Here is a 23,087-nt window from a genome sequence, read left to right as displayed (position 1 = left end):
TGTAGTCACTGTTACCAGTAGAAAGCAAAACAATTAAATTGCTCACATTTTTTGAAAAACAAACTTTTTTTGGTGACCATCTTGGTGTATGACTAAAATGAGAAACTTAGTACTGGAAATACAGCTCATACATAATCAAGACCTAAAAGTACGAAACTTACAAGTAAATAATTAAATCAGCAGCAGCATTTTGTTTGATTGAAATGTCTCTAAGAGCATTGTGCCTCTCTGAGAAGCCTAGGGTTTAAGGTCGTGGGGCTTTGTGGAGCTGTCACTTTCAGCTGAAGAGGCTGAATAAGGTAACAGATAATAACTCTGAGAACTTTTTGTGGTTTAACAGCAAGACTGGTCATTCAGAGTGTATCAAGTTTTGCTGCTGGTAAGTCCTGCCCCTTTCCCCTCCCTCCCCTTACTGCTGCCCATCAATGGAAAATTACCTTGAAATTGACTATAACAGCAACTCCTTAAAATCACTTAGTATTTTCCTGTGTGCATAAATTTTACTGGTTTGAACCTGCATCCCCTTGTCCTAAGTTATTAAACCAGAAAAGTGTAAATATAAGCATATGTACCTGAATTAAAATATCTTCATCGATTGTCTTTTGTGATATTGTGTGACAGTAATCATGTCAAGAAATATTTATTCCAATAAAAACTTGTATTAGAAAACATCCTGCAGGTCCAACCATTTTTGTTTTACAACTCTACATTCCTGTCTCGTTACCTTGTGGGGATCAAACTTTGTTTCCCCAATCCGTATTCTGTATCTATCGTTTAAACTCCAGTGTTTCTATTGTAATATCAAAGTACCAGCAGACTAAAATTATACCGAGCAGCGTTTTTTTGAATTTTAAAGAGGTGTGTCAGACTTGACTCACGGCTCAGTCGGTAGCACTCTCACCTCGGAGTCAGATGGTTGTGGGTTCAAGTCCCACTCCAGAGACTTGAGCATAAAATCCTGGCTGACACTCCAGTGCAGTACTGAGGGAGCGCTGCGCTGTTGGAGGTGCCGTCTTTCAGATAAAATGTTAAACCGAGGCCCCGTCTGCCCTCTCAGTTGGACGTAAAAGATCCCATGGCACTTTTTGAAGACAAGCAGGGGAGTTCTTCCTGTGTCCTGGTCAATATTTGACCCTCAATCAACATCACTAAAATGGAGTACCTGATCATTCATTTCATTGCTGTTTGTGGGACATTGTTGTGCCCAAATTGGCCTTTTGCATTTCGCTATATTAGTACAGTGACTACACTTCATTGGCTGTGAAAAACTTTGGGATGTCCTTGTGGTCATGAAATACCCTATATAAAAGCAAGTTATTTTTTTCTTTAAGTGAAAGTGCTTCTTTAGAATGGAGGCAAATGACATTAATTGCTGGGGATTTTACTTTTTAAAAAAAGATCTTAAAAGTGCAGACTGTGAAAAACTTGTAATTCTAGTTTTATTATAACACAAGATGGCCTGAAGGCTTCACTAGTCTGAGGCTCAATTCTCATTGGAGGGGTAAAACTTGCTCATGTTGATTCAAAAATGTCATTGGTGGCTCAGTGGGTTGCACACTGAACTCTGAGTCAGAAGGTCATGGGTTCAAGCCCCACTCCAGAGACTTGAGCACATAATCCCCCAGGCTGACGCTTCAGTACAGTACCGAGGGAGCACTACATTGTCGGAGGTGGCATCTTTCGGATGACGCCGTCTTGGGTGGACATAAAAGATCCCACAGCACTAATTGAAGAAAAGCAGGGGAATTCTTCCTGGTGTCCTGGCCAATTTTTATCCCTCAACCAACGTCACTAAAAAACAGATTATCTGGTTATTGCTGTTTGTGGGATTTTACTGTGTGCAAATTGGCTGCCGCATTTTCTACATTACAACAGTGGCTACACTTCAAAAGTATGTCATTGGCTGTAAAGCACTTTGGGATGTCCTGAGGTCATGAAAGGCACTATATAAATAAGACCATAAGACCATAAGAGATAGGAGCAGGAGTAGACCATTCGGCCCCTCGAGCCTGCTCCGCCATTCAATGAGATCATGGCTGATCTGATTTTTACCTCAACACCACTTTCCTGCCTTTTCCCCATATCCTTTGACTCCCTTGCTGATCAAAAATTTGTCTAACCAGCCTTGAATGGATTCAATGACTCAGCCTCCACAGCTTTTTGGGGTAAAGAATTCCAAAGATTCACGACCCTCTGGGAGAAGAAATTCCTCCTCATTTCAGTCTTAAACGGGCGACCCCTTATTCTGAGACTATGCCCCCTAGTTTTAGATTCCCCCATGAGGGGTAACATCCTTTCAGCATCTACCCTATTGAGTCCCCTCAGAATCTTGTATGTTTCAATAAGATCTCCTCTCATTCTTCTAAACTCCAATGAGTATAGACCCAACCTCTTCAATCTTTCCTCATAAGACAACCCTTCCATACCTGGAATCAACCTAGTGAACCTTCTCTGAACTGCCTCCAATGTAAGTTTGTCCTTCCTTAAATAAGGGCACCAGAACTGTACACAGTGCTCCAGGTGTGGTCTCACCAGCATCCTGTACAGTTGTAGCATGACTTCCCTGCTTTTATACTCCGTCCCCCTAGAAAGAAAGGCCAATATTCCATTTGCCTTCCAGATTACCTGCTGCACCTGTATGTTGACTTTTTGTGTTTCATGTACGAGGACACCCAGATCCCTCTGTACCGCAGCATTTTGTAGTATTTCTCCTTTCAAATAATATTTTGCTTTTTTATTTTTCCTCCCAAAGTGGATGACTTCACATTTTCCCACATTATATTCCATCTGCCAAATTTTTGCCCATTCGCTTAACCTGTCAATATCCCTTTGCAGACACTTTGTGTCCTCCTCGCAACTTGCTTTTCCACCTATCTTTGTATCGTCAGCAAATTTGGCCACAAGACACTCTGTTCCTTCATCCAAGTCATTGATAAATATTGTAAATAGTTGAGGCCCCAGCACTGATCCCTGCAGCATCCCACTAGTTACAGATTGCCATTTTGAAAATGACCCTTTTATCCTGATTCTTTGTTTTCTGTTAGTTAGCCAATCAAGTTCTTTCTTTATTTTAATGCATATCACTTAAAAATAAATCCAGCTTCATTATTCACTTATCTGCCTCACCTTATCTGATCATAAATCACCTTTTCTAACCTTTCCACATTTATTTTCAGCTCTGAAAATCGGAAGCATTGAGAATTGTGGCTTGAGTGCTGTGCCCCTCAGTGTTTCTGATTATGGAGAGCCTTCTCCTTGAGGCTTTGAGCAGCTCCACTGGAACCTCCTGACTGACCAAATGCCCGGGGCTGCCCAGAGTCTCTGTTTACTCTTGAGGTTGCAGGGTTGGGAGTTATATCATAGGAACATAGGAAACAGGAGTAGACCATTCAAGCATGTTCCGCTATTCAATTAGATCATGGCTGATCTGTACCTTAACTCCATCTACTAGGCTTGGTTCTGTAACCCTTAATACCCTTGCCTAACAAAAATCTATCAATCTCAGTTTTGAAATTTTCAATTGATCCCCAGCCTCAACAGCTTTTTGGGGGAGAGGGTTCCAGATTTCCACTACCCTTTGTGTGAAGAAGTGTTTCCTGACATCAACCCTGAACGGCCAAGCTCTAATTTTAAGGTTATGCCCCCTTGTTCTGGGCTCCCCCACTAGAGGAAATAGTTTCTCTCTAGCTACCCTATCAAATCCTTTAATCATCCTACACACCTCAATTAGATCACCACTTAATCTTCTATATTCAAGGGAATACAAGCCTAGTCTATGCAACCTGTCTCATAATTTAATATTGCTATAGTTTTTTTTGGCAAGCAGGCGACCGGTTAACATAAAATACGTCAACGACTGTAATTAAGAACATCATGATCAGCAGTTTTTCTAGAGAAGCGGTTTTATACTGAAAACAAAATGATCAGAATGTGGGGAATGTGTAAACAGATACAGTAGTTAGGCATATGCTAGTCCTGTTTGCTTTTTTGTGAATTTACAACTGAATTGTTTGGGAAATGATTTGCAGAGTGTTTAGTCCCAGTTCTTTAAGGGTGACTGTGTTTGTTTACTTTGCAAACGTTGGACAACATCTTTAGAAATAAATAAATGGGGTTTTATTTAATATCAGCTGCATATATTTACTTATCAAACATTACGGAAAAGGCTTTGCAAATTTGCCAGACCATATAGCAAGCAGCGACTAAAAGGTCTGTGTAGCTCTATTCGTTGTGTTTGTATTACTGAATGTTGTAACGTGCATTGTTAATAGATGAATTAAATATGAGCTAGTATTTACTCAGCTATTTGGGTAAATGCCCCACAGTGAGGCACACGTCACAGCCCCAGTTGCTCTTATAACCATGGGCTAAAAAAGCACAGGATGAGGGTTGTCACTAAGATTGCAGTAGAGCGTAATGTGGGCATGTAAACATTTTCACACTGTGCCCACTTGAACTGTGGAAAAAGCAGCCAATTGAGGATTTTGCCTGTCCAAACTTGAAGGAATAATTTTGAGTTGTATAAAGGTGCGTTTAGATTTGGTGCTTTTGCATTTAGTCTGGATCACAGGAGACCAACATCCATCCAAAAAGCTCCCCGATGTTTACATTGCTAAAACCTTTTTGTCAGTCTACCATTTTGCCATGGAGAGAAAGAAAGAAAGTACTGTTGTCATGTAGGAATCGCGGCAGCCAATTTGCATACAGTAAAGGCCCACAAACTGCAATGAAATAAATGACCAGATAATCTAGCTTAAATGTTGGCTGAGGCATAAATGTTGGGCAGGACACTGGGAGAACGTCCCTACTTTTCAAAAAATCGTGCCATGGGATCTTTTACATCCATCTGAGAAGGCAGATGGGGCCTTGGTTTAAGTTGGGGATTCTAGGAGTAGGGGGCACAGTCTAAAAATTAGAGCCAGACCTTTCAGGAGCGAGATTAGAAAACACTTCTACACACAAAGGGTGGTAGAAGTTTGGAACTCTCTTCCGCAAATAAGGCAATTGATACTAACTCAATTTAAATGTGAGATAGATAGCTTTTAGGCATCCAAAGGTATAAAGGGATATGGGCCAAAGGCAGGTATATGGAGCTAGATCACAGATCAGCCATGATCTTATCAAATAGCAGAGAAGGCACGAGGGGCTGAATGGCCTACTCCTGTTCCTATGTCTCATCTGACAGGTGGCACCTTAAACAATGCAGCACTCCCTCAGTACTGCACTGAAGCACCTACCTGGATTATGTGCTGAGGTCTTTGGAGTGGGACTTGAACCCACAACCTTCAGACTCAGAGGCAAGAGAGTGCTACCATGGAGCCAAGGCTGATTCCTTTTTAAGGCAAATATATGATTCTGGTATTTTTACCAATGTGTTGGGGGTCACAGTCTGTGATTCCAACTACTTTTCTATGAAAAATGGAAACCAGTGGCTTTTAACATAATACACTAGTCGATCTCCTGTGACACTGCACACGGGGAGTCAAGACAACGTATTGGCTTCAGGTGAAGTGCAGTTCGAGGTTGTGGGATAATTGAAGGGATTTCGATTGAGTAAATAAAGAGAAGCTGATTCCACTGGCAGGAGGGTTGGTAACCAGAGGGCACAGCTTTAAGATAATTGGCAAAAGAACCAGGGGGAGATGAGGAGAAATTTTTTTACTCAGCGAGTTGTTATCATCTGGAATGCGCTGCCTGAAAGAGTGATGGAAGCAGATTCAATAGTAACTTTCAAAAGAGAATTGGATAAATAATTGAAAAGGAAAAATTTGCAGGGCTATGGGGAAAGAGCAGGGGGAGTGGGACTAATTGAACAGCTCTTTGGGCATAGTCGCAGGATAAGGGGTCGGCCATTTAAGACTGAGATGAGGAGGAATTTCTTCACTCAGAGGGTTGTGAATCTTTGGAATTCTCTACCCCAGAGGGCAGTGGATGCTGAGTCATTGAATATATTGAAGGCTGAGATGGATAGATTTTTGGACTCCAGGGTAATCAAGGGATATGGGGATCGGGCAGGAAAGTGGAGTTGAGGTTGAAGATCAGCCAAGGTTGAATGGTGGAGCAGGCTCGAGGGGCCGTATGGCCTACTCCTGCTCCTATTTCTTATGTTCTTATGTTCTTTCAAAGAGCCAACACAGGCTCGATGGGCTGAATGGCTCTAAGCTTCTAACACATGCACATTTAATTAAGCTCCCATTCTAAAGCCATACATTTTGTCCTTATTTTTATATAATATTTTGTTTTTATATTATTTATAGTTAATTACCAGCACCTATAGTATTGGTTAGAGGTTACAACTAAAGCATGATAAGTTTACATACGCAGTTCCCATTATAAATGTGGACGTGTGAATTAATGCTGGAAGAAGTTGACGTATAAGTGTGACAAAAATGAGAACAGGAAGTGAGATTTTGTAGCCAGGTAGTTTGCAAATGTAATTTTTAAAATATATTCTAGTTGTTGTCACTCTTTGTGATTTTTTGACCATTTTTCCACAGAAAGGATTTGGAAAGAAGAGTTACATTTAAGGGTTCTATTTTAAAGCAAAGTTTAAAACAAAGGCACTGAGACAAAACTCGGCTAAAATGCTAATCAGCTAGTCTTTGAAATTGTTTCCCCAAAGACTGCAAACGATAAGCAATTCATTAGTCTCGTTCGGTAATCAATAAACAGCTCATACCCGTTGTGTTGGGAGGTCGCTGGTCCTGGGTGCTTGGCAGGATTTGTCTGACATTGGCCCTGCCCTTGAGTTGTGAACACAGGTAGCTAAAAATAGCAGTACAGACAATCAATCAAATCTTTTAAAAGAGAAAGCCGGGAAGGCAGTCAAATCTAGCAAAGGCTTTTTCAGAAGGTTAGAATGCAGGAGACTAATTAGAAGTTATTTGTTTAGGTCAAGCAAGACGACCCACTGATGTACATTATTTTGTATTATTATGCAAAAGCACGTTGTACCGATTGAATTAAGTGAATGTGATCATAATTTGTACATTCACTTGCTGTCAATGAAATAAAGCAACGTAATGATTCATACCTGGCCTTGTCGAACCAGATGTTTTCACAGACTGCATTGAAAAGTTTGGATTAATGCATGTGAGGACACATGCAAATATCCAAATTTGTAATTCAAGAGTGATATATTATTACATCCCCAAGATTATGCTACCGTATATCTAAATATTGGGCAGTGTGGGTCAACTCCAGGACCTAAGTGACATGAGAACCACTTACAGGAGGATAGGTTCATAGGAACAGGAGTAGGCCATTGAACCCCTCGAGCCTGCTCCGCCATTCAATTAGATCATGGCTGATCCATGTCTCAACTCCATTTACCCGCCTTAGCTCCATATCCCTTGATACCCTTACCTAACAAAAATCTATCGACCTCAGTCTTGAAAGCTCCACTTAACCCAGCATCTACAGCCTAATGGGAGAGAGAATTCCAGATTTCCGCTCCCCTTTGTGTGAAAAAGTGCTTCCTGATTTCACTTCTAAATGGCCTGGCTCTAATTTTAAGATTATGTGCCCTCGTTTCTCATTCCCCCGCCAGAGGAAATAGTTTCTCAGTATCTACCCTATTGAATCCTTTTAACGTTTTAAAAACCTCAATCAGATCTCCCCTCAATCCTCTGTACTCAAAGGAATACAAGCCAAGTTTATGTAACCTGTCCTCGTAATTCAACCCTCTAGGCCCTGGCATTATTCTGGTGAATCTGCACTGCAACCCCTCCAAGGCCAGTATATCCTTTCTGAGGTACGGTGCCCAAAACTGAAACCATTAAATGTGGGAAGGTATTTACGGGATGTGTAAGAAATGGTCACTAGCCATACCATTGGTCAACATGAATCAATTTGTACATCATAAAATTTTTGATGTACATTACTTTACTTGCGATTCCAAGAGACTAGCATCTGGTGTCTATTTCCCGGTGTTCATACTACTAAACGTGTTATTCCAGCAGTAGACTCACAGACCAACATTAAAGCTGGGTCAACAATTCTGCTGCCGGGGATAAGGGAGCCAGATTTAGCAATGTAAGTGCAAAGAGTCGGCTTCCAGTTGCCAAATGTCCCGGAATCGAAACTCAACCAGTGCCCCCGTAAAAACAAATTTTCTTTATTAAGCTTTACTACTGTAACTTCTACTTTAAATGTCTTAAGCATAGAGCTGTTCTTGTTTCCTTGTTCACAACTTTGTTCATTTATGTTGGGTTCTGCTCAGTATTATATCTGCGTACATTATCATAGAATGATACAGCACAGCAGGAGGCCATTCTGCCCAACGTGCCTGTGGCGGCTCTTAGAAAGAGCTATCCAATTAGTCCCCATAAACCTGCACGTTTATCTCCTTCAAGTGTTTATCCAATTGCCTTTTGAAAGTTATTATTGAATCTGCTTCCACCACCCTTTCAGGCAGTGTGACTTATTTATATCACCATAAGCCAGTGGCCCGGCCTATCTTGGTACAAATATAAGCCTGATGTACTCTCAGATGAACAAGATTATATATCTTTGTCCATTTCCTTGTGAGTGGTGTTTTCTAGACAGATTGTGAACCCGCGTCCTGTTCCTGTGATCATGAGATTCGATGTCAAGTCTGACCAGAATATTGGTCAACAAATTGCCTATTTTCAGCATAGATGAGTGCACTATAAATCATACAGCACAGAAGGAGGCCATTTGGCCCATCATGCCTGTGCTAGCTCTTTGAAAGAGCTATCCAATTAGTCCCACTCCCCTGCTTTTTCCTCATAGCCCTGCAAGATTTTCCTTTTCAAGTATATATCCAATTCCCCTTTAAAAGTTCCTATTGAATCTGCTTCCACCACCCTTTCAGGCAGCGCATTCCAGATCATAGCAACTCTGCGTAAAAAAAATTCTCTTCATCTCTCCTCTGGTTCTTTTGCCTGGAGTACTGTGTACAGTTTTGGTCTCCTCACCTCAGGAAGGATATACTTGCCTTAGAGGGGGTGCAACGAAGATTCAGTAGATCGATTCCTGAGATGAGAGGGTTGTCCTATGAGGAGGGATTGAGTAGAGTGGGCCTATATTCTCTGGAGTTTAGAAGAATGAGAGGTGATCTCATTGAAACGTATAAAATTCTTAGAGGGCTTGACAGGGTAGATGCTGTCCATTAACCAATCCTCAATCTACACTAATATATTCCCCCCAATCCCATGAGCCCTAATCTTGTGTAACAACTCCTTGTCTGGCACCTTATTAAATTCCTTTTGAAAATCCAAATATACTACATCCACTGCTTCCCCCTTATCGACCCTGCTAGTTATATCCTCAAAAAATTCTAACAAATTTGTTAAACACGATTTCCCTTTCATGGGACCATGTTGACTCTGCCTAACCATATTATCATTTTCTAAGTGCCTTGTTATTATATCCTTAATAATAGATTCTACCTATTTTACCTACTACTGATGTCAGGCTAACTGGCCTACATTTTTCTCTCTTCCTCCTTTCTTGAAGTTACATTTGCTATCTTCCAATTCCCGGGACCGTTTTAGAATCTAGGGAATTCTGGAAGATCAGAACCAAAGCATCCACTATCTCTGCAGCCACCTCTTTTAAAACCCTAGGATGTAGGCCATCAGGTCCAGGGGATTTGTCGGCTTTTAGTCCCATTAATTTCACCAGTACTTTTCCTTTACTAATATTAATTGCTTTAAGTTCCTCACTCTCATTAGACTAACGCTTTTACTGTAGTATATTGATAGCATTGCACTAAATAAGCCTGCAGTTTTATCCCAGCAGTGAGTTAAAACCATTCTGGTTGTTGGTTTTTGTAACTGTGATTGCTCCCTTTGTTATACAAGTTACTCAAATTATTGATTGTATTAGCGCATGATGACATTGTTAGGCTGTTGCATATTCACAGCCCTCGCATTATAAACTGTTTCAGGTGTTAGAGCTTCATGTCTTCTGTGTCCCAGCTGAATTGTGGAACTGCAAATTAAATACGGTTTCTACCCACGCCATTAGCAAGTTCATCTCAGCCGGGTTTGTCAGGTAAGGATTAATACTGACCTGTTATTCTGAATGTTTGCTTACAGTCGAAATCCAATACTGAACAGACGCAACAATTGATATAGTGACTGCTTGTTAATTGTGTACCTTGAAATGAGTGAAATTGAAAACAAAGCAGGAAAATATTCAGCACTACTATTAACTTTTCACAAAAGTGTCATATTTAAAACTATGAAAGGGTTTGATAGGGTAGACGTAGAGAAGATGTTTCCACTTATGGGGGAGTCCAAAACTAGGGGGTCATAAAGATAAGACAGTCACCAATAAATCCAATAAGGAATTCAGGAGAAACTTCTTTACCCAGAGAATGGTTAGAATGTGGAACTCGCTACCACATGGAGTGGTTGAGGCGAATAGCATAGATGCATTTAAGGGGAAGCTAGATAAACACATGAGGGAGAAAGGAATAGATGGATATGTTGGTAGGGTGAGATGAAGTAAGGTGGGAGGAGCATAAACACTGGCACGGATCTAGTGGGCGAAGTTTTCATGCAGACTTTTTTTACATCCAGAAGTATAATTTTAGAGGTTGTCCTTCCAAACTTGAGTTATGTCTGGATAAAGTATTTTGAACTGTTTCGCACAGGCAGGTCACTGGTGGGAGTGAATTAAGAGCTCAGCACAACATTAAAGCTTAATACAAGATCATAAGATAGATACAGAATAAAAGACCCCCAATAAGAGACTTCAGTTATGTGGAAAGACTAGAGAAGCTGGGGTTGTTCTCCTTAAAGCAGAGAAGGTTAAGGGGAGATTCAATTGAGGCGTTCAAAATTGTGAGGGGTTTTGATAGTCTGGTTAGGGAAAAAATTTACAGGGCAATGGGGGAATGGGTCTAATTGGATAGGTCTTTCAAAGAGCCGGCACAGACATGATGGGCCAAATGGCCTCCTCCTATGCTGTACCTACTGTGATACTATGAAATGACCAACTAATCTGTTTTTTTAAATTTAGTGTTGGTTAAGGGATAAATGTTGGCTAGGACACATGGAGAACTCTCCTGCTCTTCTTCAATTAGTACCATGGGCTCTTATATGTCCTGAGAGGGCAGACGCATCCTCAGTTAGACGTCTCATCAGAAAGACGGCACCTCCGACGGTGCAGCACTCCCTCAGTACTGCACTGAAGTGACGGCCTGGATTTATGTGCTCGAGTCCCTGGAACCTCTGGCTCGGAGGCGAGAGTGCAGCTACTGTGCCGCGGCTGACATCAGAGCGGTCTTTTACACCATAGAAGCTTTTTACCAGAGCAATCCAGAACTCATCCCACTGCTTTGCTGTCTCCCCACCCCCCCCCCCTAGCCTTGCACCTTCCTCTGGCTCAAACACTTGTTCCTATAAACGCTTAATATAAATGAGTTGTTAAGATCACAGGAAGTCATATCTTTGAAACAGACCTTTTTTTTTTGACACTCTGGGGTGCCTTATTGCCTTACAGATTCATTCCAGATTCCTTGCAGTGACATTACATCAAGCCAAAGCTCTACAAGCCAAAGCTCTACACTCTGCCCGAGGGGATTTCACCCTGACTGCATCCCCCCGGCATACAATGGGCAGGAAGGCTCCAAACGGTTGCCTTCCCCCACTTGACCACTTGATCTTAGCCAAAAGGCCGAGAAGCGATCCATCGGGGTTGAAATTGGATTTGGGCGGGAATGCAAAAACGGACAGTATCGCATTGGTTGCCTGTTACACGTCCCGCCCCATATCAGTCCCATTGACTGGGTGGTGGGGGGGGGGGGAAGCAGAAGCGAATCTGCCCGTTTTGTTTCACTGCCCATGTCCAATTTCACCCCACTCCCCCTACCCCCCAGTTTCTCTGACTGTACTTTAATTACTGGATTGTTATTGACAGAGAAAAACTGGTATTTTCCCATTTTTCATACAAAGAAGAATTTCACCCTTCCTCTGCATTGAATTACTTCGAAATTACAACACAGAGACAGGCCATTCTGCCCAAATCAGTCTGTACTAGTGTTTATCCTCCACATGAGCAGAAGTTTTAATCCCATGTGTCCACCCTGTTCCCATATCCCTTTATTTCCCTTTTTCCTTCAACCACCTATCTGATCTATTTTTAAATGTTAACAGGGCTATGGGGAAAGAGCTGGGGAGTGGGACTAATCGGACAGCTCTAACAAAGAGCCAGTATCGGCACGATTGGCAGAACGGCCTCCTTCTATGCTGTATCCTGCTATGATACTATGTTCTCTACAATCACTAACCTCCATAGTGCGATCCGCAGTCTCACAGCCCTCTGTGTAAAAAAAGACATTTCTCCTGCTGCTCTTTTCAGTCTGCGCACTGTTATTAAATTATTTTAATATTCTGCCGGAATGTAAAGTATTTTTAATTAACTTTTTAATTCACAGCTATTTAGAGTTATATATTTACGTAGAGCTCACCATTGTGTCAATGTCACTGCTGTTCCACATTCTCTCCTTTTTAATTAAATTTACTTTGCCCATTGTGTCCTTCTCAAGCACAGATTACAGGCTGTTCAAATCACCGTTTACTCCCATCAGTATAGCTTAACAGATCTGTGCTGAAACGAGTATTATTATTAGTTATGATGTGGAGATGCCGGTGATGGACTGGGGTTGACAATTGTAAACAATTTTACAACACCAAGTTATAGTCCAGCAATTTTATTTTAAATTCACAAGCTTTCGGAGGCTTCCTCCGAAAGCTTGTGAATTTACCTGAGGAAGGAGGAAGCCTCCGAAAGCTTGTGAATTTAAAATAAAATTGCTGGACTATAACTTGGTGTTGTAAAATTGTTTACAATTATTATTAGTTAGCAGGGTAAGTGATAATGATATTCCTGATGACAAGGGCCCATTGTGTGTTGTGCAAGCCTTACAAGGCAAACCGTCCTGGGCATTCTTAAGTTCCTAATGTTTTATTCACCTAGCTGGACTAAAATCCTTCTGGAAAATAAACTGTTTCAAATCAGATCCCATAAAGTGGAGTTCTTATGCTGTAAAAATGAACGATTGTAATAATTTCTGCTACTGATAAGCAAAGGACGGGTTGTGTTGTGGGTGGGGAGGTTGAGGGACGGCACTGTGCACTTGGACAATACGCTGTGCTGTTCCTGAGCATTCAAGGCCACAACAAGGTTCTGGCTGCCTAAATACCGAGACAAAATTACAAATGTTTTGTTACTTGCACCCTGGCCTGCTATATATAGATCTCAACTGTGTACTAAAGTAGATTTGCTGATTATCAGCAGGTTAAACATTTAAGAGCAATATACGGTTTAATATTTTAGGTCATTTCATAATTTAAGAAACCCCCGTAAAATGCTCGGGGATAACGACATCTTAAATATTTGCGGCTGTGACGTCCAGCTCCCTTTGTCAGGGGTAAGGTGTCAGAGAGGTGACTTAACTCATTATTTTTGCACTATTTAAAATCGCTTTTATTTCCTAGCGCACTGAGAATCATTGACCCGGAATCTGTAAAGTAAACGTGACATGTTTCACCTTGCAGGGTTTTGCCTGATCTGAGCTTGAAAGCACTGAGGCCACAGATTGGAGATCTGTTTGGAGCTGACACTGCAGATGAGAGATTTGTTTTTCTAAAATGTGTTGGAAGGAGTTTCGCGGTGGTGAGTCACCCGTTGTTGTGTCTACACGGTGAAAAAAAAATCATAATAATTAACCTTGACATATACCATGGGTACGGTGGTGTTGTGGTAACGTTACTGGACTAGTAATCCAGAGAACATGAGTGCAAATACCACCATGGCAATTCGGTTTAAAACAATAAAAAAAAATCTGGAAGTACAAAGCTGGTCTCAGTAAAAGTGAACATGAAGCTGTCGGATTATTGTAAAAAACCTAACTGGTTCACTGATGTCCTTTAGGGAAGGAACCTTACCCGGTCTGGCCTATATGTGACTCCAGCCCCACAGTCCCACACTTAACTGCTCCAGTCCCGCACCCATGCGAGTGACTGAATGGCCCAGCAAGCCACTCAGTTGTATTAGACCGCTACAGTGGTTCAAGAAGAAGGCCCACCACCACCTTTTTGGGGAAAACTAGGGATGGGCAATAAATGCAGGCCTTGCTAGCGATGCCCACACCCTGAGAACGAGTTTTTAAAAAAAGTTTACTCAGCGCCCGTTGTGTAACAGGTCGGACAATCTGCCATTTGCCTATTAACATATTAACTAGACAAGAAAGACTTGCATTTACAAAGCATCATATCACGTCCCTCAAAAATGTCACATAAATTGACTTTGAAGTGCAGCGACTGTTGTTACGGAGTCAGGCTTGTAAATAGCACCTGTGATGCTTGCCTGCTACCTCAGCAGATCTAATGACTGCACAGAACTCAGCTTCTTTATACCCCATCTCTCCCTCAGAAAAAAAAATCTTTCAGTTTCTCCTCTTCATCCCTTGTGTCCCTGGTCTCGGGCAAACCCGCCTCTGATTTCTCCCATTTCCACGCTTCCCACGAGAACTGTCGTGGGACAGGGCCACATTTGCAGAGTTTCTTCGTACAGTGCTCCCAAAGAGCGTCTCTGTCTGAAGCTGGCTACAATTTTTCATCGTGTTTATAGAATCATAGAATGATACAGCACAGAAGGAGGCCATTCGGCCCATTGTGCCTGTGCCTGCTCTTTGAAAGAGCTATCCAATTAGTCCCACTGCCCTGCTCTTTCCCCATAGACCTGCAAATTTTTCCCCTTTAAGTATTTATCAAATTCCATTTTGAAAGTTATTATTGAACCTGCTTCCACCACCCTTTCAGGCAGTGCATTCCAGATCATAACAACTCGCTGCATAAAAAAAAAAATCTTCTCATCTCGCCTCTGGTTCTTTTGCCAATTACCGTAAATCTGTGTCCTCTGGTTACCGACCCTCCTGTCACTAGAAACAGTTTCTCCTTATTTGCTCTATCAAAACCCTTCACAATCTCCCCTTAGCCTTCTCTGCTCTAAGGAGAACAACCCCAGTATCTCTAGTCCCTCCACGTAACTGAAGTCCTGCATCCCTGGTACCGTTCTAGTAAATCTCCCCTGATCAGCCATGATCATATTGAATGGCGGAGCAGGCTCGAAGGGCCGAATGACCGACTGCTGCGCCTGTTTTCTATGTTTCTATGCACCCTCTCTTAACTACTTTACGAAATAATTTATTGGCCATGAAGCACTTTGGGATGTCCTGAATGTAATCGGCAAGCTGCCTTTTCCTAATATACTTGATTTTACTCTCATACATGCCAATCTTGGTTCACCTGCACTGATTTTTCAATAATCACTAATTGTCCGCCAGCTGCAGATGGATTGCTGATTCCTTTAACTTCGCAAACTGAAAAACACCGATAAAAACTAACGTTTAAAAGTCAACGTTCTATTTTTACAAGTTGTTGCTCTTCTAAGTTGTATAAAGAGAGCAGTTGATGGGATACGGGTTATTTTGCACTTGTAAACATCAAGAATTAGCATTCAGATTTTTATCGTAGAATCATACAGCACAGAAAAAGGCCATTCGGCCCATCGTGCCTGCGCAGGCTCTTTGGAAGAGCTAGCCAATTAGACCGACTCCCCTGCTCTTCCACTATAGCCCTGCAAATCTTTCCTTTTCAAGTATTTATCCAATTCTCTTTTGAAAGTTACTATTGAATCTGCTTCCACCGCCCTTTCAGGCAGTGCATTCCAGATCATCACAACTCACTGCGTAAAAAAAAAAATTCTCCCCTCTAGTTCCTTTGCCAATTATCTTAAATCTGTGCCCTGTGGTTACCGACCCTCCTGCCAGTGGAAACAGTAATATTTTTGAGAGCTTGCTTCACGTTAGGACAGACATGTCCATTGTGGGCAAGTGATTTGATACTACGTGAAATCATAGGTGTCAAAAAGTTGTGGAAAGCTTGTGATTTTAAAATAAAATTGTTGGACTATAACCTGGTGTTGTAAGATTCCTTACATTTGTCCTACATTACAACAGTGACTACATTTCAAAAAGTACTTAATTGGCTGTAAAGCGCTTTGGGATGTCCTGAGGTCATGAAAGGCGCTATATAAATGCGCATTCTTTCTTTCATAATGTGACATCTTATGACACATTCCACAATTTCTTACACTTGGCAGCAAATCACGCCACATGCAGTTAAGAGTTGCAATTTTGCATCAAAGAGGCAGTGAAAGTGCGGGCTTCAGAGTGGTAACAAATCATAAGCAACATAGAGCAGTCATTCACCTGCTCCATTATCCTATGTCTCTGTCCAAGACCTGTGGTTTTCCATTGATTGTTCTTGGATCTTTCCCATCTCAGTTAAATCTCATTTTGTGGCATTTCTTCTGTGTGGCTGACAATCAATTGGCTGGCATTGTAGCCCCTTTGTGATTTCATCTTATTGATTTGATTGTACCTTTCTTAGTGCAGTATCTTACCAGTTGTTCGGTTCTTCTGATCTTCATTGCAGATCTTTTTGATAGCTTTATTAGGAGGAACTTACGAAAAGTCAACACCATTTGGCCCACTGAAGCTTCTTCCACATCTCTTTGAACTCCCCTAGGCTAACATCCGACTAAATAGCTCTTTTCGTAGCACAGAAAAGAGTTACCGGGACTTCCCGAATTTTGAATAACTGATCACTCAAATTCAAAAAGAAAGTGTCAGTCATTTACTAGTTGAACCAATCACGAAACATCGTTTCAGTTTGAATTATTCCATTCTCAGGCCTACATAGGATCAAGAGTAGGCCATTCAGCCCCTCAAACCTGTTCCGGCATTCAATTAGATCATGGCTGATTTGTAATTGTAATTGACTAAACTTGCAACATTTTGTGAAACCAGGCAGCGACAGGAGTCCTATGAGTAGCTGACTTTTAAACTCCTTGGCCCTGAACTTTGGCGAGAGGTTGGCGCAATCCCTGGAGAAATGGCTGAAAATTGGCCCTTCACGCTGTTTCCCAGGGTTCTGCTGATATCCGGCTGAATTTACAATTGGAGGTCAGGAGAACCCCAGCAGAAACTCAGAGCTGTTATATGTTGCGACTGAGCTTTAAGGGACAACCACCAAACCAAAAGTAGACTTGAGTTTTGTCACAGTACCGTCCTTCAGATGAGAAAACAGACCTGAAGCCGTGTCTGCCTGTTCTCTGTGGTTCAGGTGGACGTTGATGATCCCAGTGTCTTGGCCAATGATCCTCCCCAAACCAACACCACCAAAGGCAGTCATAGGAACAGGAGTAGGCCATTCAGCCCCTTGAGCCTGTTCCGCCATTCAATGAGATCATGGCTGATCTGTATCCTAACTCCATCCACCCACCTTGGCTCCATATCCCTTAATACTCTTCTCTAGCAAAAATCTATCGATCTCAGATTTAAAATTATTAATTGAGCGAGCATCTACTGCTTTTAGTGGGAGAGAGTTCCACACTTCTACCACCCTTTGGTGTTTCCTAACTTCGCTTCTGAATGGCCTGGCTCTGATTTTAAGGTTATGTCCCCTTATCCTAGACTCCCCCACCAGTGGAAAAAGTTTCTCTCTATCTACCCTATCAATTCCTTTCAAAATCCTAAAATCTCAATCAAATCACCCCTTAACCTTCTATATTACAGGGAATACAAGCCTAGTTTATGTAAGCTCTCCTCATAATCTAACCCTTGGTCATTCGTCTTATTGTTCTTTGTGGGATCTTGCTATGTGCAAAAGGCATTTGCCTATCTAACGACAGTCTTTGCACTTCAAAATAGCCCATTGCATGTGAAGTGCTTTGTGACATTGGTGATTAAAAAAAGAAACGCTACATAAATGCAAATCTTTCCTGAGAACATCATAGTTACGACTGCCCTGTCGCTGTACCTTAAGGCAATGCTGCTTTCCTATCCACTAAAATGTGTTGTAAAAAACATTGTATTTTAATAGGTTAAGCATAACTGTAACCCCTGAGGAGTACAAGTCTTAAAAAAATAGTGAGTTGCAGCATTGTGTAATCTTGCACAATCAATAGTTTTATCAGTTAAGAGTTACGGTGCGAGCGACAGGACATGCTAGGGCATGTGCGTGTGATTTCCAGGGGCCATTGTTCAACTTAGTGATTTACTGTTTCTCACTGCAGTGCTATAGTTAGGTTAATATTACAGTGTGTACACTCTCACATTACACTGCTCAGCTGCACCAGCATACGGGCCCACACTGGGATTCACTTGATGAACAAGGTTTTTGTGCGGTCAGAACGATGTGAGATTTTCCAAGCTGCAGTTTCATTCACCCCCCCCCGCCCTTTCCTTTCCTTTCAAGATGTGCACTTCTCTTCAGAGGTGCCTGGTGCCCTCTGTCCGGTATCTCGGCTGAGTGGCCACTTCTCATTTGCGAGCCTAACCAGCGATTCACATGCAAGCTATCCCTCCATGGCGGGGAGGGGGTGGGATGGGGGAGGGGGATGGGGATGGGGCGGTGGTGTGGCGGGAGGGGGCGGGACGGGGTGGTGGTGTGGGGGGGGCGGGACGGGGCGGTGGTGTGGGGGAGGGGGCGGGACGGGGCGGTGGTGTGGGGGAGGGGGCGGGACGGGGCGGTGGTGTGGGGGAGGGGGCGGGACGGGGCGGTGGTGTGGGGGGGGGCGGTGGTGTGGCGGAGGGGGCGGGACGGGGCGGTGGTGTGGGGGAGGGGGCGGGACGGGGCGGTGGTGTGGGGGAGGGGGCGGGACGGGGCGGTGGTGTGGGGGGGGGCGGTGGTGTGGGGGAGGGGGCGGGACGGGGCGGTGGTGTGGGGGAGGGGGCGGGACGGGGTGGTGGTGTGGGGGAGGGGGCGGGACGGGGCGGTGGTGTGGGGGAGGGGCGGGGGGGCGATGATGAGGGGGAGGGTGGACGAGGGGGGGTGCGGTGTGAGGATGGGGGTGGGAGGGGCGGCGGTGTGAGGATGGGGGGGGGTGGTGTGGGGATGGGGGAGGGGGGGGGTCAGTGGTGCTCCTCACATCTTGGCCTGATCCTGTCCATACTTGACGTCCACATGTGCATCCTTTCTGGCAGGGATCGCTGGATACCAATCAGAAGCAGGGAACCATTTCTTATTTCCCCCCACTGTAGTCCAGAGGTGCTGATCCCCCAGTTGTAGCTCCCCTATGGCCATGCCAGCTGACATCATCAACAACAACAAATTGCAATTATATCATTCGGGACTGCTGACGTCTGGGAACTGGGGAATTCTGGGGGCCATCGCCACCAAACCTGATCATCTCCTCGCCTGCCATACACACACAGATCCAGCAGGGGTCGCCGGATAGCGATCGGGAGCAGCGACCTGGACAATTTTGTTCCCCCTCCCTAGACCTGGGACGTTGAGGCCAATCATATCATCCCCACCACTGCACAGGCCTCGATTTGTTTACTCGGAACAAACCTACAACAACAACTTGCGTTTATATAGCGCCTTTAACGTCCCCAAGGCGCTTCACAGGAGCGATTATCAGACAAAGATTGACACTGAGCCATATAAGGAGATGTTAGGTCAGGTGAACAAACCCTTGGTCAAAGAGGTAGGTTTTAAGGAGCGTCTTAAAGGAGGAGAGAGAGGCGGAGAGGTTTAGGGAGGGAATTCCAGAACTTAGGGCCCAGGCAGCTGAAGGCACGGACGCCAAATGGTGGAGCGATTAAAATCGGGGATGCGCAAGAGGCCAGAATTGCAGGAGCGCAGAGATCTCGGAGGGCTGGAGGAGGTCACAGAGGTAGAACCTTGGAATGTACCTGTTCTGTACGGCACGGCCGCTCGTTGGATAAACTCACTGAGCCATCAGGGGAGCGAATCACATCGTTTTCGATCACCTACTGAACATCCATTTAGTGTAACGTGCCCGTTGTGATGTTGCTGTTCACTCGGCTGTGGACAGACAACAGGCTCAGTGAACACTCAGTGAAATAGCTGCAAACCGCAATTGCAGCCAAACATGAGAAAAAAGTAGTGTCTTAGTGGCTTGAAGCCATAGATTGTCAGATACAGATTTGAAGAGATTTACAAATAAGAATAGCCATTGTCTGCTTCCTTTTTATATAGTGCCTTTCACGTCCTCAGGATGTCCCAAAGCGCTTCACACAGCCAATGATTTACTTTTGAAGTGGAGTCACTGTTGTTTTACAGGCAAACATGGCAAACATTTTGCACACAGCAATGTCCCACGAACGGCAATGAGATAAGTGACCAGATAACCTGTTTTGGTGCTGTTGCTTGAGGGAAAATATTTCCTTCCGAAGGTCAGGGAAAAATCTCTGCTTTGTTTATCCGAAGCTCATGTGTTAATTCAATGTGTGTCAGAACACCATTCAACAAGATGTTTCTAGCTCTCTCGACAGGATGGTTAATCCTCTCAACGTTCCATGAAACAAATATTAGTTACCATGGTTTTAGAAAAAAAAGATTATTGAAGATTTAGTGTGGTATGTTATTAAACCAGAAAGTGATAACCGACCCAACTTTCATTCATGTTACTATATTGATCCTCCTGCGAGAGCCATTTATTACTGGTAGTAAACAAAACGCTGTCCCATGTACAGTCCTCTCCTTCTCTCTTCCCAGTGCAAAATACAATTTAGCTGTGCAGCTGCAACATTAACTGTCATGTTTTAGCACGAAATATTTTTCCTGCATTTGCCATCACTGACCGCTCGCATGAAGAATAGAAAGAAAGTGCCTGTCACGACCTCAGGACGTCCCAAAGCGCTTTGCAGTCAATGAATAACATAAGAACATAAGAAATAGGAGCAGGAGTAGGCCAATCGGCCCCTCGAGCCTGCTCCGCCATTCAACAAGATCATGGCTGATCTGATCCTAACCTCAAATCTAAATTCATGTCCAATTTCCTGCCCGCTCCCCGTAACCCCTAAACGTTTGAAGTGTCGTCACTGTTGTAATGTAGGGCAAGTGCTCCCTGTGACCCATTATTTGCCCCATGTCTGGTTAAATGTAGTCATGATGTGGAGATGCCGGTGATGGACTGGGGTTGACAATTGTAAACAATTTTACAACACCAAGTTATAGTCCAGCAATTTTATTTTAAATTCACAAGCTTCGAATTTATTTTAATTTTATTTTAAATTCACAAGCCTCCGAAAGCTTGTGAATTTAAAATAAAATTGCTGGACTATAACTTGGTGTTGTAAAATTGTTTACAATGGTTAAATGTAGAGAGCCCAGGGTCACGCAGAGGACCTGTGACACTGTATTTCAGCTACTATATGTGTCACATCCATCACCTCCTTCTGTTCACCTATGGACGATGGGACAGTAAACACTCTTATCGGGGCGGTCCAATCTGTTGGGACTGTGAGCCGGGACACGTGTCAAAACCCAGTGAGTGGGCCACAAATGGCAATGAAATAATGAGACCCACATACACAAAAAAACGAGACCCCCCCATATATAAAAAAGGCTAGTCTCCACACCCCTCTCCCCATATGAAAGAACAAGACCTCCCAATACAAAAAGAATCTGATGCCTGCCCCATACAAACAAACCTCAAGGGGCTCCATTCACCTTTCATCCTTCATTCTCCCTCTCCCCCTTACTACCTTCATTTTCTCCTCTTTTTTCCTTTCATTCTCATCTCCCCCTTACTCCCTTCATTCTCCCCTTTCGTTCCACCCTCCCCCTTCACGTTCTCCTTTCATTCTCCCCCTCCCCCTTACCCCCTTCACTCTCCCCTTTCATTCTCCCCCTCCCCCTTACCCCCTTCACTCTCCCCTTTCATTCTCCCCCTCCCCCTTACCCCCTTCACTCTTTCCTTTGTACTGGAGTACAAGGGGGCAGAAGTTATGCTGCAGCTATACAAAACCCTGGTTAGACCGCACCTGGAGTACTGTGAGCAGTTCTGGGCACCGCACCTTCGGAAGGACATACTGGCCTTTGAGGGAGTGCAGCGTAGGTTTACTAGAATGATACCCGGACTTCAAGGGTTAAGTTACGAGGAGAGATTACACAAATTGGGGTTGTATTCTCTGGAGTTTAGAAGGTTAAGGGGTGATCTGATCGAAGTTTATAAGATATTAAGGGGAACGGATAGGGTGGATAGAGAGAAACTATTTCCGCTGGTTGGGGATTCTAGGAGTAGGGGGCACAGTCTAAAAATTAGAGCCAGACCTTTCAGGAGTGAGATTAGAAAACATTTCTACACACAAAGGGTGGTAGAAGTTTGGAACTCTCTTCCGCAAACGGCAATTGACACTAGCTCAATTGCTAAATTTAAATCTGAGATAGATAGCTTTTTGGCAATCAAAGGTATTAAGGGATATGGGCCAAAGGCAGGTATATGGAGTTAGATCACAGATCAGCCATGATCTTATCAAATGGTGGAGCAGGCACGAGGGGCTGAATGGCCTACTCCTGTTCCTATGTTCCTATGTTCCTTTCTTTCTCCCCCTCCTCCTTACCCCCTTCACTCTCCCCTTTCTTTCTCCCCCTCCTCCTTCATTTTCTTAACTGCTGTTCCCCCCCAAAGCCGGAGCCCGCGGGACCTTCAGCCCCTTGAAGTTGCTCAGCCTGGGCAACTGGTGAAGGCTGGTCCCTGGCTGGTCAAAAGCATTAAATTCCACGGGCTCTGGAACTTCAGAAGAGCTGGAGTCCCAAACTGCTGATGTCCATTGAAGTTTAAATCACAAGAAGGAGGTCATTCAGCCCATTGTGTCTGCGCCAGCTCTTTGCTAGAGCGATCCAAAATCAATCCCACTGCCCTGCTCCCTCCCCTTAAGTCCTGTACCAAAGCCCCTTTGCAGACAAAAACCAGCAGAAGGTTCGCAGACTGGGTAAAAGGAGCTTGCCTTTTGGACACTCTTGGCTTGGACTACAAATTACCCGTCAGATTTGATGAAGAGTAAACAGAAAAATGAACGATGTTGAATGTAAACAGCGATTACAGACTTGACTGTTCCTGGAATGTTAAACAACATAGCTGCTTCTCGTCTGCTAACACTGAAGGTGAAACTGACCCTTTGTGACCCAGTCCTTTGCCTCTTTCACGGTTGCCTGATACCAGGGAGTCTCTGGCCTGCTCCATTTATGTCAGCTTTAAAATGACTGCTGACTTGATGCCACACGGCCCAA

At 43.6% G+C, this 23,087-nt stretch overlaps 1 protein-coding gene across 1 annotated transcript in view; it reads left to right on the top strand.

Moving 5' to 3' along the window:
* spata1 (spermatogenesis associated 1) overlaps positions 1-23,087 on the top strand; it is a 73,830-nt gene that overhangs the window by 4,858 nt on the left and 45,885 nt on the right. The window contains exons 2-3 of the mRNA XM_067989825.1: positions 9,914-10,020; positions 13,533-13,650. Of these exons, the coding sequence (XP_067845926.1) occupies positions 9,914-10,020; positions 13,533-13,650 (225 nt within the window). The remainder of the gene's footprint in view (positions 1-9,913; positions 10,021-13,532; positions 13,651-23,087) is intronic.

This window comes from Heptranchias perlo, chromosome 9 (genome assembly GCF_035084215.1).
Source record: "Heptranchias perlo isolate sHepPer1 chromosome 9, sHepPer1.hap1, whole genome shotgun sequence".
NCBI classification, from domain to species: domain Eukaryota; kingdom Metazoa; phylum Chordata; class Chondrichthyes; order Hexanchiformes; family Hexanchidae; genus Heptranchias; species Heptranchias perlo.
The sequence above is the reverse complement of the archived record's forward strand: the minus strand, read 5'-3'. Positions and strand labels throughout refer to the sequence as shown.